General features: G+C 41.4%; 1 protein-coding gene across 1 annotated transcript; it reads left to right on the top strand.

Moving 5' to 3' along the window:
* The first annotated feature begins 11,028 nt into the window (after positions 1 to 11,028).
* Positions 11,029 to 14,919, top strand: LOC127301773 (formate--tetrahydrofolate ligase). The gene is made up of 5 exons (XM_051332041.2): positions 11,029 to 11,540; positions 11,656 to 11,805; positions 12,559 to 13,734; positions 14,137 to 14,283; positions 14,468 to 14,919. The coding sequence occupies exons 1-5, from the start codon at positions 11,139 to 11,141 to the stop codon at positions 14,741 to 14,743; spliced, it is 2,151 nt and encodes a 716-aa protein (XP_051188001.1). The 5' UTR covers positions 11,029 to 11,138; the 3' UTR covers positions 14,744 to 14,919.
* The last annotated feature ends 2,995 nt before the right edge of the window (positions 14,920 to 17,914 follow it).

A 17,914-nucleotide genomic window follows, 5' to 3' on the forward strand; every position in this document is an offset into this window, starting at 1 on the left:
CGTGTGCCTGTCTTAGGAGGAGAGGCTTGCGAATTGTGATGCATGAACGGAAGAGTTGTTCATCATGCATTTGCTTATCCGTGTGATTGGGCCACTTCAAGTTCTCCACCACAAGACCACGCGGCTGCATCGATTTTTCAGAACGTGCGAATACGAAAGTACTGATTTCAATACGGCTTTGCTAGAACACATTCTAGTTCATATGACTATCCTTACAAGTTTGCGTGAAAGGGATCTTTCCAAATAAAGTTGTCCTTGAATTTTTTTTAGATAAAGAATGCTTTATTACTTAAAAGTTGATTGTATTTGTAGATTTTTTTTTTGAGAAACATAGTACGCGCATACACTCACCCGTATGAACGCACACACGCACACCCTACTCCTAATGCTCAAAGTCTTGCCGAAGATCGCCAAACGAAGACCCACCATACGAAGATAACAAAGAGCGTCGCCACCGCCTGATCTGAGGACCTAGGGTTTTCACCTGGAGCCCGTAGAGGGGCAAAGAGAAGCCCAACGATGCCTTCAAGAAGGTCACGATGTTTGCGGACGTCGCCATCGTGGCCCAAGCGGGCAAGGGTTTCCCCTCGGCAAAATCTCTCCTCCTTTTACAGATGGGACCAACCAATCAGTCCACCTACTATCTTCTTGCATCCTTTAATAAACCATGTTAGGTAGCTTTTCTGGACGCGGCGTTTCTGCTCCAAGAGCATATGCTCTTGATTATAAAATCATTTTTAAACATATTCAAGAAGTTAGAAAAACAGTAAAAAATGGTGCATGCGCATTTTAATGTTCTATGTGCTCGCAAAGTAGTCTCACAAAAACTCAACATTTTTTGTGATAAGTGTAAAAAAAATAAAGTTCGTGCTAAAAAAGGCTCTTGACATGGACATATTCTTATTTTTTTCACAAATGACACAAAAATATCGATTTTCCATGAAACTTGGTGTGCTCATGTAGAATGACGACATATACATGAGAAAAAATCACAAATTTGTTGACATTTTAAATGATGTTTTACAGCAGAAGCATCCGCATCCTAGAATGTTTTTTTTTTGGATTTCTGAGTTTTTCTATCCTTGTATGATTTATAGTAGAACTTATGTGTGTTAGCTTCTCTACCTTCCACACTAGTAGATTTATTAGTTCCCAAATTTGAAACTTAATGTCTTTTGAACTAGAACTCTAATTTGTTAACCATTTGAATATTTGGGTTTGTAGTGAATAAAGCTTCAAAATAGCAAGATGTTGAATATATTTTAACAATATACGAAAATCAACTTTTGAATCTTGTGGTACTTTGAAAAATTTGATGAAACAATATGTTTGAAACTTATTTTCATCATAGTTAAAAATAGTTGGAAATTTCCGGAGAGTTCAAACCATAAAATATATTCATGAAAAGAAGAGAAAAAACATAAACTTTCAAGTTCAAATAATAAGGGTAACACATAATGATTGCATTAATGTCAGAGCCAGAACTCGGATACATAGTATATTTTGCATCTAGTTTTAAAGAGGTTTGTTGTGCATCATCATGTTTGAATGTGTCTCATGATATTTCAAACTTGTATTATATGTGTTTGATACATTTATTATATAGAAAAATGCTTAAATTTTGTATCTACTTTACTTTTGTTTAATTGAGTTTCATGAAGTTTCAAAATCCATCATGAAGTTTCATCGTGCTTCGAAATGTAGATTTTGAGTTTTGTTGAAGAAAAATCTATTTGGACTTATTTAAAAAGATAACGTCAATATAAGTACACATGTTCAAGCATATTGTAAATGTGATACTTATTCCAAGATGAATGGCCTTTTTAAATTTAAAATTGTAAATTAAATCGGTGTTGTAATGAGTGGAAGAGAGAGTGCTAGGTGTGTGAAGAGAGATTTCTGCATTGTTTAATTGGTTTTTACAATACATCATGACATTTTATTGTGTTTCAAAATGCAGATTTCTAACTTTGTCCAAACAAATGTATTTTGGGCTTGTTTAAAAGACACCGCCGAAATAAATGTGTAGATCCAAACAAGATTGTTAATATGATACTTATTCCAACATATATGGTCCTCTTAAACATAATATTCAAAAATTAATCGGTGTTCTAATGAGTGGGAGAGAGTATTGTTAGGTGTGTAGAGAGATTCTTGCATGTCAGACCATGTAACATAGAAGTAAGAACATCTCAGTGAACACACAATTGGAGATATAATTCTTATCCAAATCTCAAAAACATTGTGTGGTTTTGGAATTCATGGGACGTAGTGTGCATGAGAGTATGGCATTTCTCCATTTCACACCTGTTGTAATAATACACATGTTCGAAACTAACACATAACACCAAATTGCTTTGCAATGTATAAAAAAGTTGCAATCAATTGTTTAAACAGCCATCACTACAACAAGTTTACAAATGCACTATACTAGTTTACCAAATTCACAAAGATAATACAAATATTCAAAGATGTGCATCAAAAAAAAATTTAATTCTCCCTTTTGTGTCATGACATATTCGACGAAGAAGTGTACAAACATGCCTCTAATGTCCGCAAGTTCTGCATACTTGCATCTATTATAGGCAAAATATGCAAATGTTTCGTTAGATAAACCGTATTTGTCTGTGTATAGGTACAAAGTATGCAAGATATAGAATTTATTAATTTGAGGTAATTACTAATCATAGGGAGGCCCACGTTGCTTTCCATCTTGCACATATTGTGGAGGGGTCGAATCTCATCATTGTCTTGCACACATAAAACCCATAAAGGTTGAATGCGTGTGGTTGTTGAGAACACCACAAATCGGTCATGAAACTTGCTCGCATTGATTATGGAGTTTAGTAGCGATTTTTAAGAAAATAGAATATTATAGTGAAAAGTACCTGTCTCCCGCCCATAAGCTTTACATGATTTAGTTAATGAGATCCAGGAGCAATCCCTTTCTTCCAGAAAAAACAAACTATTGCCGAAAAAATGTAGATGTGTGCCAAGCTCGGCTAGTAATCTCCTCTCTATTTCACTATGATACCTTCGTACATAAATGTATTTGGTGAATGCACTACGTCAGATCATGAGATGGCTTAGGCTATCAACACATCAAATATAAATTATAACGGTTTCTCAAAAAATAAGATAAATAAGAAAATGGCTTAATCATGACTTAGTATGGGATCATATCATGTGAAAATGGACTACTTCTTGGAAATCTGAAAATTCTGGTTATGGACCACTAGATCATGTACGGACGGCCGGATCTCACATTTACTCTATCACACATTTTATGCGTAAAACTCAGGAGCGAAGATACATTTCACATATATCACTTGTGAGTCTGTTCACTACATGGTTGTGAGTTGGAACCTGGAATTAAGGATTGAGAACCAATAAATTGCATAGACCATGAAACTTAAGATAAAATCATGATTTATTTGACATTTTTGAATCTCAAGAGAACAACAAACATAACAAAAGCTTCATTTCACCGTTTGACCGTTGTGGACATAAAAAGTTGAACCAAACATTTAGACAAAAAGAACCCATCAACAAGTTAAATATGCAGCCAGACCACGCCGTACAAATTAGCGAGAACTGATAAGGTGACCCTATTGGGCTGTTGTACCATTCATATCAAAATCAAAACAGATAAAATGCCAAGAAGAGGGGAAAGAAAGAAAGTGGGGATGCAGACGTCCGCACCTTGATTTGGACAAAATCTTCCATGGCTACCGGCACATCGATGGACGGATCCCTTGGGGATAGAGCTTCCAAAAGCGGCGCTCCAGATCTGATTCACCACATCGCGCCGTTGTGTACGACCTCACCAAGAGCACTATCCACACATTATCGTCGATGTACCAGCTCGAAAACAAACTCTCCATGTATCTACTCAACATCAATCGCCCGTCGTCGTTTTGGGGAATGAGAGCGGGCATGGATGAGAGGTGGGATAGAGAGAATAGGACCAAAAATGGGATGGAAAAATTATTAGAGTACCTAATTACAAAATGAAAGGAGGTCGGATGGTTGGTCGTGATCTAGCCGAATCCAGAATTTCCAGAGTTCTAGAAACTAGTGTATTTTCACTAATACGTTCCCGACTGAGAGCATCTCCAACGGTCCTCCACATAGCCCTCCCAATAGCACTTTGGAGATCATAGAGAGAGAAATTGTCCACACCAGCGGTCTCGAAAAAGCGTCGGCCTTTTTTAGACCCCAATAAAAACGCCGGCACGCCCGCAACAATCCCTTCGCGAAGGGAGCCGATTGGGAGCGCCGACGTCCAATTTGTGCTGAAAAGTTGCATCTGCCCCACTTACATGTGGCATAGCCCTCTAAAGATTATCCTCTCTCCTACTTTCTCTGTCCCCACTTACATGTGCATGCATGGTGCCGGCGTTTTTATTGGGTTAATTGGTGTGAGACGCGGTTCCCAAATGGTAAGTGCATGCAGCCGGCGCTTCCCATAGCCTGCTGCCGGCGTGCATGCCGACGCTTTTTTGGGGAGGACCGGTGGAGATTCTCTTAGTATACCACTTAAGAAAGAGTTTCTGAGGGCTCATGTACTTTGTTGGATAGCCAGAGGAAGGCTTAAAGAAAATGTTGATCCACGTTGGGACAACCTATTAAAGAGTGCAGGTCTAGGCATCATTGTTCGTGATCATCTAGGCCAATCGATGATCTTCACTTGGAAGCTGATCTAGTTATGTGTTAGTGCACTACACGCGGAGATGCCTTTTTGTTTGGAGGGCTTAAAGCAACTTATTGACTTGAGACGTTGGCCGATGATCTTGGAATTGGATTGTTTCCGAGCACTGCACACGATGGCGACACAAGGAATGGATTGATCTAGTAGATGGACTATGTAGAGTGAAGCCCGAGAATTACTAAAAGTTAACCAAGATATCAAGGTTTCGAAGGTGGAACATGTGAGCAATGGCATTGCACATGTTTTGGCGTAGTTAGGCAAATCAAGATCTAGTGGTTTTTTACATGATGAAGCCCCAACCCGTGGGTTGGTGCTGACCACGACGATTGTAAGAAATTTATGAGGGGCATATCTGGTGCAAATGGCACAAGTTTTGCAAATCTGAAAATTGTTGTTGGTAGCTCATGTATGAATGGACAGATTATAGGCTTCCACCCACGAGCATCTACTCAAAGCATGTTTTTTCAGAAAAACCCCTACAAGACTATCACATGGCCTGAACACGGTAGCCAAGCCAGCAAATTAGGAACATGAACATACTTTGATGCTTCTTTAAAAGTTGAAATTTCTACTTCCAGTTTCGTGCTTCTTGGATCCCGATTGCAACATGAACATGCAAATTTTGGGTATTTATTATTTCACTGCTGACTAATTTGGACTGGAAGAAAAAAGATCTTACACCATCCCGTTGTTATTTTTATCAGATCTAAACGATATCAAGAAAAAGCCACATAAATGCAACATGCAAGATACAGAGGAACCAAAGGAAACTTCACCAAACAGTAGATTCGGTCCTGCTCCTACTTTCCTACATACAAGAATATTGGTGGCATGCATGTATCACAGGCAGATTAGATCTGCTCCTGTCATGGACACAAGATCAAATCTGAATTTCCTAGCAGCACAAGACTAGGGGTGGCACCATAGCTGTTAATTAGGAGTTGCCATGAGAAGATGCATGTGTTGGCCAATAAGGAATTGCATCAAAAGTACTAGATTTACTTTGCAACACTGGAGGTGGGGAGAGACATCGGCAGATGTAGGGGAAGCAGATGGAGAGAGAACTAGAAGAAGCCATGGATTGACAGTTTGTTGTTACTTTAGGGACTTCTCTGCGAAATCACCCAGAGGTAGAATGTTGGGCACATATCCGACCGTTAGTGCACGATCCAATGACTCCTGTTGTCATTTTCAGATTTGCAGAACTTGTGCTATTTTCACCTGATACGTTCATGACATTTATGCCTAATTAATAAAACTCGTATTTCCTGTCAAAACAAAAAAGTGAACCATAGTGAAGTCTGTGGTTTGGCGGCCCACAAAGGAAATTAAGATGCATGACCTTGTTTTTTCAGGAACGGTGATAATTAGGAACCAGTGTCTCATGGAGAAAATAATGCGGAGTAATTTAATTGACTGTGAAAAAATATTAAATTAGAAACCATGTGGGATGATGGAAAAAATATATAGGTAGAAATAAGTATAATAACAAATTTAACCTTGAACATACGGAAACAGAATAAATCCCTTGTCTAGTTGATTCAACGGTGCTTCGAGAAGATAATCATGCTGGATTATGCTTACCTAGCTTATCTAACCGTGCCTAGTCTACTTTGATGTTTTAGCTAACTTCACAACTACTTTTGGGTAGTAGATTGTATGCTAATTTCAGGACAACACAGCTCCAGAATAATAAAGTGAGCCTTCATCTCACATGGTTCTTAGGGCCTGTACCATGGATGAGAGGTGCCACATGAAAAAAAAAATCTTAGTTGGAGAAGAGAGAATAAAGAAAGAGATTGTTGTCTTTCTTTATTTAAGAGATGATTTCTTATAGAACATAAAAGAAGAAAGTTTCTTCACTATACCATACGTTTTCGCCTAGGAGTATAATTTCTTCCTGAATTTAATTAATTTTCATTAACTGTTAGGGATGATGATAACACAATATAGTGTATTGTACGACTTTGTCTGGCGTATTCTCTACATAATGTCGATGGCTTGCTGATCCAGGCTCCGGGTCCAAACTATGAGGATCACACAGCAAAGTTATTGATGTTTGGCTATGGGCCAGTGAACACCAAGTTAATTCATCATCTTATACACCGCTTCGTATGTCCTGCAGCAGGCTGTACCGAAAATTGTCCTACATGTATACTTTGCGTGATAGTGGCACTGGAGTGCCGTTTTGGTAGAGCAAAACCCAAGTGAAATGTGTGTGTCCTACAGCTCACGGTCACATGGAACTGACCGCTCGATTCCGAAGTTCCTTGGCAGCAATGTCGGCAAAGCGAAACAGAAAAAAAAAGGTTTTCCTGACTCACCGCTCATGAACTGATCCCGAGATATCGAAGCGGTGCCGACTGCAAAAAAAGAAGCGGTGCGCCTAGAAAACAGCACACACTTTGGCTGGTCGCTGGTGGCAACAGCGAAACCCAATTCAGATTCCACCATTTGCAGTGTTTGTAACACCATCGTCCTCATCTACAGCTTCCCAAGAAATTTTTAGGGCGCCTTTGGTAGCCTGCATTCTTCTTGACTCGCATCAGGTCAGCAATTTTCGGTTCGTTTGGATGCCTGCAGCTCACTGCGTTGTTGCATGAATCGGATTTTAAAGCATCCCGGGACAGGTTTCTGGAGGAACGTCCGGAATGGCAGTTTCTCCGGGGCCAGGTCCGTTGCGGCCAGAAACCTGCACGCGTGGAGAAGGAAGGCGGAGACGCCGCGTCCTTTCGAGAACACGCGCCATAATTAGGCTCACCGCTCCCTCTCCTTCCTCTCACTCGCGACCTCCCCCAAACTGTCACATCACCTGGCGGCTCCTCTTACCGACCAATCCGCCGCACCGCCATACGGAGGACCACCAGTACCGGAGGAAGGAGACATCGGCGACCTCGAGCTCGACCTCGTCCTCGGCCGCGACCTCAAACTCGTCCTCTTGCCCGCGACCTCGACCTCGTCCTCGACTGCGACCTCGACCTCGTCCTCTGCCGAAAGAATGGCGGTAACGACCTCTCCTTCTCACGTTCGTACTCGTTCTTGCACAACATGCCTTTCTCAGACATTTTCGACGACATAAACATTAGATCTGCTAGGGTTTCCGTTAGGATAGCGGTCGGATTGACGTTTGCAAGGTGTTCGTTCACATTTCTTGATGTTCTTGTCCAGTTTTGCTTTTCACGGTCTCGATTTGGTTAGATCTGTGAGTCTAGTATCGGATTGCGGTAGATCCTTACTAGATCGGGCTTTGGATTGCAGAAACTGGCAGATCTTACTGTGCATGCAAAGAGGGGAAGAGTTTTTTGTACTGGGGTTTAGCATGTTCAGGTTGCTGTGCGGAGTGAGTCGCGGTAGTTTCTTGTAGATTGTGTACTTTCTGATTGAACTAGGCCGATGATTCTAACCCGTAATCATAGTATGAGGAGATGATTGATCTGAACCTATGGCATCACTGAACATCACCATGCCATTTGTTCAGATCAAATATCTCCTCCATATGTGCTCATTGTATGAGGCCTATGCTACCTTGCTTTCCATGTTTGTACTTCTTCACTTGTTCAATGGCCAATGATTCAACAATGGTACAATGGAAGGTAGGGTGGTGCCCTCAAACTGAGTCGTGTGTGCCATATTTGTTGCACACTAGACTTAGTTTGCGAACAGTCCCTTTGCATGTCGTGTGATCCTACATATATGAGGCCTCCTTTTGGTTTGTCTAGTGCATTGGCCAATGATTTAACAATGGCACACTGGAAGGCAAGGTGCTGCCCTCAAAGTTAGTCGTTGGTGTGTGATATATTGCACACTAGACTTAGTTTGAGGGCAGTTCCATGAGATGCCGTGTGATCCAATGTATGAGGCATCACATGTTTCCAATGTTCGTTTTGTGAGCAGGCACACCTCTAATAGCATGTGTTATTGTGGCAGACTGAGAAGCTCAAGCTTGGGTCACCTGAGTCCCCCGACAACGGACCGTCCAAGAAGAGAAGGGCGGCTAATGTCGGCCACTTCCAGCCGGACGTAGGGCCGGACCAGTTCCTGCGCATCGTCTTCAAGCCAACCTTCAGCCGGCTACGGATCCCTCATGATTTCGTCAGATGGTTCGGAGAAATCCCTTCAAACATCATCGTCACCACCAACACAGGCTGCTACTGGAGGATGACTACGGTGATGGAAGGCGATGACACTTACATCGACCAGGGTGGGCGGCCTTCGCCGTCGCTCATCATTTGCAGATATGCCAGTTCCTCGTCTTCCAGAAGGTGTCCACCTTCCAGTACAATGTGATCATCTTCGACTACACTTGCACTGAGGTGATGACCATGTGCCGTTACCATGGCGACGCCACCAGGTGTGTCGTCTTCCAGAGTCATGTCTGAAGCTCCTGGTGTGTGTACTTGCTGTTCCAGTCGTCCTATGATCGTCTATGGTGTGTCCTGAACAATGATCGTCCTTTGTCTTGAACTATGACCATCCTGTGTCCTTAACTATGAACGTGTTTCAACTATTATCACTGCTAAGTTTGTCTGAACTGTGAACTGTGTTCTTCCTTGTGCTGTTTGATCGCTGGTAACCTCACCACCGAAGGTAAGAGGTAAGCAGAAGCAGTTTCTGGGTTGCAACCAAACAACAACGGCGCCGTTCTGCGCTGCTACGAGGCCTCAAAACTGACCTACCAAACGGGCAGAGCCCAAATCTCCACGGGGACGGAAAAACTCTATGCAGGCCACCAAACAACATGGCTTTTATGGCCCATGGCCCGTCTGGAAAGTGATGCAGCCTACCAAACGCGCCCTTATCTTCTCCCCCGGATTGGGTTGCCGTCCCCTCTTCCGTCCGTTCAAATCCATGATAAGACGTCGCCAAACCAAGAACCCCAATTCTTTCGTTTGTATGATGAATCTGTAGTGGCTAAAATTCTTATGTGCTATTACCTCTGTTCCGAAATGTAATTCCTCTAAAATAAGCTAGTTTAGATTTCTAAAATGGCTTAAATTTTTGGAATGGAGGTAGTACATGGAAGTTTGCATCCACTAAAACCTCTTCGAGAGACTCCCGTTTTAGTTTTACTCTGAGAGCTCATTTGATTCATGGGATAGAAAAAGCATATGAATAGGAAAAGTATACGATTGTTTTTTTTTTTGAAAAACACAGTACAAACGCAGACGCTCACATACACGCGCATGCACTCACCCCTATGAACGCACACACGCACACCCTATCCCTATGAGCACCTCCGGAAGACTGAGCCGGCGGATTGGATCTTGAAATTCCGAAGTCACCATAGGCGCCTCGCTGTCGACGGGAACGTCGCCTCCCACTGAATGAATATTCCGCCTTTATGAGACACACATATGTCAAACCTGGGGTTTGAACTCTGGTGGGCTGGGGGTACAACCTGGTGGGCTGGGGGTACAACCACCCACCTAACCACCCAACCTCAGGTTGGAAAAGTATACGATTGTGATGTCATGCCTACCTAAATTCTATGGAAAAATGAAGTTTATTTGATTGTACCAAAGAAATTTTCCATGAGTATGACCTAATATTTTTTCAAAAGGATTTATACTACACAATTTCTATAGTCCTGTAGGGTAGGTTCCTATAAATTAAATAGATTGTATTATAACTTTTTTTCTATAGGATCCAAATCATACACAATTCCTATGCAAATTCTATAAATCAATAGAGGCTTGAAACAGTCGACAAATAAAAATCATGTTTATGTAAATATACTTGACATTGCAACCTCACACTTTTCAGAAATCCTATGGGCAACCTCGCAAACCAAAGAGTGGCCACAGTTGTCCTGCAGCACTTTCTACCAATTTTTTTTTGTCCCATCGGTATTCTTTGCGTGTTAGTGTAGCAGTAGAGCAAAACCCAAACTGAAACATGTGTATGTATATGCCAACGTCTCACGGTCACATGAACTGACCGCTCGATTCCAAAGTTTTCTGCAGCAATGCTCGAGCAAAGCGGAACAGAACAAAGGTTTCCCTGACGCACCGCTCTCGTTAACCGATCCCAGGAATCGAAGCGGTGCCGCCTACAAAATTGCAAACGTTGGCAGCAGGCGGACCATAACCCAATTCAGATACTCCCACCATTTGCAGGTTTGCAGCAGCAGCATCGTCGCCCACATCCACGAGAAGCCCTTATCTTCTCGCCTGGATTGCAGTCCGTCTTCCATCCGTCCAATCCGAGATAAGACGCCCCCAAACCCGCTCATCCATCCCTCCCAAAATCAAGAACCCCAGTTCTCCTGTTCGTACGATGAATTGGTAGTGTACATTGGCAAGGAGAAGATTTGGAGCAGAGGTGCGGTGAAAAAAATAGTTTCTTGCAGTGATATATAGTCCGAGAAAGAGACCTAGCAGGGGATTAATTCAAGGTATTTTCGGGAGTCCATTATTGGAGCTGTGCCATGGATCTGCCTGCCCCACCAACCAATCATCCCAAACCTTTATCCTCCGTTATCCTACGCCGCCGCCGTCCTGGAATAAACAAGTGCTCCGCGAGCCAACAGCGACTCGTCTCGCCTCCACCACTCCCTCGCCACCACTCGCTGCAGCTGCTTCGACCTGACCCGCCTGGACGCGCGCAATCCGTGGTCGCGAGATCCGGCACCGGCACCGTCGCCGCGCCACCGCTGCCGATGACGACGCCCGCGCCGAACCCGACCATCCGGAGGCTCGACGTGGCCTCGCCGGTGCCGGCGGACATCGACATCGCCAACTCCGTCGAGCCGCTCCACATCGCCGACATCGCTGCCGAGCTCGGCATCCCGCCGGAGCACTACGACCTCTACGGCAAGTACAAGGCCAAGGTGAATAGATATGCGGTTCTTGATTGGTTACCGCAGGAGTATCACCGGCGTTCGGTGGTGTGATCATGTGACGGCGATCTGATTCGGGTTTGTGCGGCTGTTTCGTGATGTGCAGGTGCTCCTGTCGGTTCTTGACCAGCTGCAGGGGCAGCAGGATGGGTACTACGTGGTGGTCGGCGGCATCACGCCGACGCCGCTCGGGGAGGGCAAGTCAACCACCACCGTCGGGCTGTGCCAGGCGCTGGGGGCGTTTCTTGATAAAAAGGTGAGATTTTTAGAATTCTTTTCGTTTGTCGGTCGTCGACTAGGTGATCAGCATCGGATTGATAGGTGCTTCTTAATTAGAACAATATCTGAAATTTGCAATTTGGTGTAAGGAACTAAGGATGTCGTTTTTCTTTATAAATTTTGGCATTGAGGTAGTAAATGAATGGGCAGAACATTGGAAGGACCAGAAATTATTTGATGCAGACTTGTGCTAGACTGTAGGGTTCAGTCATTTGTTCTGCTGTCGCTTTGTCAGTAATGCTTCCGTAATGGGTATCAGGGACTTCACACTTTGCGTATCAGTTTGATTAATTATTTCTGAAATTTTGTGGGCATGAACTCTGTATGGAGCTGTAGAACTATACGGTGGAACGATATCTTATGACTATCCGTGCTTGGGAAAGAAAAAAAAACTTTCATTCACCATCTCTTTGCATAGAAAACATAGTATAATGATGTGGACTGGTTATCTGTTAATTCATATTGATGAATTCCTATCGCTGTAATAGGCAGCTTCTTTCTGTTTTTTTCCTTTTTTTGTGCAAGGGAGACTGCTTCCTTCTTGTGACCACCATTGTGGTTATATTATTCCAAGTATCAAAGAAGTCGTGAACTTGTGAGATATAGTACTATTCAAGGCTATGATAAATAGACTACACAATCCAGAACATACAGAGCATATTGTCATGTATGGCTGTGTATATTATGATATTGATATGGTTTACTATTTTACCGTCTTTTGTTGTTATAGGTTGTCACTTGCGTCCGTCAACCATCGCAAGGGCCTACCTTTGGAATCAAGGGGGGTGCTGCTGGAGGTGGCTACAGTCAAGTTATACCCATGGATGAGTTCAATCTCCATATGACTGGAGATATCCATGCAATTACAGCTGCAAACAATCTTCTTGCTGCTGCGATTGATACAAGGATTTTCCATGAGAATTCTCAATCAGACAAAGCTCTATTCAATAGATTGTGCCCACCAAACAAAGAAGGGAAAAGGCGTTTTGCTGATGTAATGATTCGACGCTTGATAAAGCTTGGCATTTCAAAGACAAATCCAGATGAGCTTACACCAGAAGAAGTCAGACGTTTTGCAAGGCTTGATATTGACCCTGCGTCCATCACCTGGAGACGGGTAATGGATGTTAATGATCGCTTCCTGCGCAAAATCACAGTTGGACAAGGGCCTGAAGAAAAAGGTATGGTGAGAGAAACAGGCTTTGACATATCAGTGGCAAGTGAGATAATGGCTGTATTAGCTCTTACAACCTCCCTTGCTGACATGAGGGAAAGGCTTGGAAGAATGGTCATAGGGAACAGCAAGGCTGGTGAGCCGGTTACTGCTGATGATCTTGGTCTTGGAGGTGCTTTGACTGTCCTAATGAAAGATGCTATTCATCCCACCCTCATGCAAACACTTGAAGGCACTCCAGTGTTAGTGCATGCTGGACCTTTTGCTAATATTGCTCATGGGAACTCTTCCATAGTTGCTGATAAGATTGCGTTGAAGTTGGTTGGGAAGGGTGGCTTTGTTGTTACAGAAGCTGGTTTTGGTGCAGATATTGGAACTGAGAAATTCATGGACATAAAGTGTAGGTATAGTGGATTGGCGCCACAGTGTGCCATTATTGTGGCCACAATTAGGGCTCTTAAAATGCATGGAGGGGGGCCAGATGTTGTTGCTGGGAAGCCTTTAGATCATGCATATGTGAATGAAAATGTGGGTCTTGTTGAAGCTGGATGTGTCAATCTTGCTAAGCACATCTCAAACACAAAGAGTTATGGTGTCAATGTTGTAGTTGCAATCAACAAATTTGCAACAGATACCGACGCTGAAATGGAAGCTGTGAAAAATGCGGCTATGGCAGCTGGTGCTTTCGATGCTGTTGTCTGCTCCCATCATGCACACGGTGGTAAAGGAGCGGTTAGTTCTCTTCCTTCTATAGATTGTTATTCAGAGGTTCTATACATGTCATCTCTTTATGGGGAAATATTAAGTGTGTATCTATTTTACGTTTCATATATTGTCTTCTATATCTGAAGGTTATTATGAATGATGTTTCTGTACTTGACTGTTCTTTAGTGTTTAGTTAGGTTTTTCAACTTTTATGCTTCTGTGCTTGTCTACATAAGTTTCAAAGTGGTGACTGCACCACAGAGTGTTTAGATGCTATGCCCATGCATTATTTTATTTCACCTCTGCATTATTGCCTTGCAAGTTGTTTTCACAAGAAACATGCTTATTTCTTCTGAACGTTTATGAAGTCTATAATTTACAGAATTGAACCACTTGTCTAATTCTATCATTCCATTTAACTGTATACAGGTTGATCTTGGACTTGCAGTTCAACGAGCATGTGAAAGTCAGGCAGAGCCCCTGAAGTTTTTATATCCCTTGGAGTCTAGCATAAAGGAGAAGATCGAGTCAATAGCTAATTTCTATGGTGCTAGTGGTGTTGAATACTCTGAACAGGTACTTGCGTACATTCTTTGTGAGTTTTTTTCTAGTTATTATGTCCTCAGCGCAAATATGGAACCTTACAAAGGGTTGGAGAGGTAGAATTGGAGATAATTTTGAACGCTCAGCATCCAGTTGCAGTCCATGGAAGCATTAGATTTTAATTTATTCTTCTGACTTCTCTATCTCTTCCCTGTAGGCTGAAAAGCAGATCGAGATATACACCAAGCAGGGCTTCTCCAACCTCCCGATATGCATGGCGAAAACTCAGTACTCCTTTTCGCATGTCCCATCCATGAAGGGCGCACCCTCTGGCTTTGTTCTGCCGATAAGAGACGTGCGGGCCAGCATCGGAGCCGGCTTCATCTATCCACTCGTCGGCACCATGAGCACAATGCCCGGTCTTCCTACAAGGCCCAGCTTCTATGAAATCGACATCGACACAGCCACCGGGAAAGTCATGGGTCTCTCATGAGCTTTGCCAGCACCATCTGTGGAGTGGGCTGTGCTGTCGCGAAATTAGATGTGTGCAGTTTCAGTTTTTTGGACATTCCTGAAAGGTAGAATAAATAAAGAGCCAGATCGGCTTTGTGCGATTGTAGAAGACTGGTGTTGCATTTCAGTTACCTGATGGCTGTCAATTTGGTTGAACCTTGCTGTTGTGCTCAGTTCATGCGCTCTGTGTTTGATATTTCATCCTTTTTATTGTCCTTTGCTGGTTCTATACGTACTGAATTACATTTTTTTAGGGAAAACATATTGAATTGCCTTTGGTTTTTAGGGAAACGTACTGAATTACCCGTGCGTTGTCTAAGATTTTTTTCTCTAATCTGGCCCTTCTCTAATCCTTGATATAAGGTGTACTCCCTATTAGCTTTTGGGAAAAGTCAAACATAACTGTTTAGAGTAAAAGTATTGAGAGATGAACACTTGATTTCATTGATGATTGAGGGGTATATATACCCAGCGAACAGGCACCAATAAAGGCGGTTTACAAGGTTGTGTCCCTTCGAAGAGACACGGCTGTTGGACAAAAGTAACTACCTAGTTAGCTTAAGACTTAAGCTAATCCTATTTCTAACACTCCCCCTTGGACAACGCCATTTCTTGAAAATCTCATGTGTAATCTTCAAGATCTTCTCGCATAGTCTTCTTACTTATATATGAGGATGTCCTTGTAAACAATGGTGCTCTTTGTAAATATTCATCATCTTGAAAGTCATCATCTTTAAAATGTCTCCCCCAAAAACCCTGTGGGAAAAATATGAGGAGAGTTGTATTTGATATGTTGTTAAAACTCCTTTAAACCCTTTGGGAAAAATAAGGAGAAAATAGTACAACATGTAAAGATTGTTGTCTCCATGAGAACTCATATGAGAAAACCTTAGAGAAGGGAAAAACCTCACGAATGAGTTTGGAGAATAATAAATATGCCTTATATACTTCCTTTAAAAACCCCAGTGGGGAAAATAGGAGGTACAACATATAAATATTGCAAAAAGTGCAATATGATGTGCCACCGAAAACTCCTTTAAAACCCAATAGGGGGGAAATAAGGAGAAAGCAATGTGACATATCTAGACACTTATATTTATATCGTCTCATTAAAAACCTTTTATGAGAAACCATTAGGGAAAACTCATTAAGGGAAAAAGAGTACAATATATATGATCTAATGATCATCACCGGGTTATAATTTGGGAGTTTTACTCCCCCTGAACTTTGCAAATCTAAAAGTTGTCTCACACCAATCCATGAACTTAAATTCATGAGCGTGGGAATCTGTAAAACACTGTGAATAAATCTGTTAGATTTTCACATGATATGTTTGCAAAGTGTTTATCTCCCTAGTTTGAAAGATATTAATTGAACCCTGATGCATTTGAGCAATACAAGTGGTATTATCTGATAGATAATGGTGGGTGATTCTGTTGAATCTTAACCACATGATCTTGAATGTGTTCAATTATTATATGAAGCTGTTAGAGTCTATTTTGTATTCTTATTTTAGAAGACTCTTTCATTGAACTCAGTCTATGATATGGCATTTTTGGGATCGGGTAATTATAGCCAACGTAGATTACATGATGGTCAAATCTTGATATTCCTAAGAAAATTAATCAAGAACATTTGTGCCTTAAATATATCAGAGGATATTACTTACACCAACCTTTTAGTTGGGGTTTGCACTTAAAAGAAGTTGACAACAAAATATTTGCATTCGTGATGTAGTTTGTATTGAGATATGGAACAAGAGGTCCAATATCACTTCATCACTACTACAATGTATGAATGAATTTGTATCTATGTTAGGGATATTGTGACCATATGTATCTTTGATTTTATTTATCCATATTTAATTTCTCCAAAATTTTATGGACATGTAAAGACTGATTGATATCTATTCCGAAGGAATATACTCAAGTTATAAACTTGGTTCAATCCAAATCTCCGTCTTGATAAGATTGTAAGGACCTTTCATGTATATTATAGACTTTGATGATAAAAGTATCGATATATACAAAGGTCATGTAGAATCCAATTAGGGATTTTGTTTATGACTGCATATAAGCAATCATTATTGTACGAGTAATCCTTTATAAGAAGGAGCTCTTATAGTCAATTGTACCACAAAATTTGTGTTTGACTATTTTAAGTCATAGAGTGACTTTTGTATTATTACACATATGTTGCTATTTATTTTGGATTTGGATTTATAAGTCTTAAGGACTTTAATATAGATATCCAAATTGAGTGACCCATATGATTATGTAATCACTACATCCATCAACTACATGGATAGTTTATTTATAACTGCCAATAATATTAGTATCGAAACGTAATTCCACTTATACCAATAGGGTATGTTACATCATATATAATTGATGTCAGGTCTCTGCGTGAACCCTTGCGCTACAAGCCTCACTTTATCACCACCTCATTGTTTTTTTTAACAAAAATTCATTTCTCTTCCAGAGGGAAGGTGCTTATGAGGAATAGGTATTACGATGGTAAATACCTCCCTTGTTGAGTGAGTGCTATTCTTATTCAATTGCATCCTTCTAGTTGAACCAATATATGAGTGCATTAGGCACTCTGCCATGGACTTTGGTTCAGGGCCCTAAAGGTTTTAGCAATTTAAGAATAAATATTTGTCGACAAAATGTAGTCTTTGTTGTATGATTCTGTTGAATCGATAAGATTTGTGGAAATGTGATTAAAATATTTGAACTCCTCATGATTTCCCATAACAATGGAGTCAAGGTGTTTCGATGTCCCAACACTTAAAATTATGTGCACATTTGTGTTGGGTTTGGATGATGAGCATCCACTATGTGTTATTCAACTTGAGGTTGAACTACATTTACTTGTTGAGGATATAATTTCCTCTGTTCCGCGGAAGCATGTGAGAATTTATATCTCATGTGGCCAATTTTCTCCCCCTTTTGCTCCCATTTCGGAGGAAAGTGGTTATATTAGGTACCGTCACTCTTTTGGCACATTGTTGCATGCATAATATGATTTTGTGACATATTTGTCACGAGTAAATGTATGTGGCAGATTTGCAATGTGTTGCAAATTTATGACTGAACTTATCGTTCAGATTTTCAAGTACGTGAATATAAGGACTGAAAGTCTATGACAT

Source organism: Lolium perenne, chromosome 5 (assembly GCF_019359855.2).
Source record: "Lolium perenne isolate Kyuss_39 chromosome 5, Kyuss_2.0, whole genome shotgun sequence".
Classification (NCBI taxonomy): Eukaryota; Viridiplantae; Streptophyta; class Magnoliopsida; order Poales; family Poaceae; genus Lolium; species Lolium perenne.

Bases quoted from the DNA above. Each gene is read 5' to 3' on its own strand.
- LOC127301773 (XM_051332041.2), top strand. From the start codon at position 11,139: ATGGATCTGCCTGCCCCACCAACCAATCATCCCAAACCTTTATCCTCC. The intron at 11,806-12,558 runs GTGAGATTTTTA...TTGTTGTTATAG, and splicing joins GGGCGTTTCTTGATAAAAAG to GTTGTCACTTGCGTCCGTCA. The intron at 13,735-14,136 runs GTTAGTTCTCTT...AACTGTATACAG, and splicing joins CACACGGTGGTAAAGGAGCG to GTTGATCTTGGACTTGCAGT.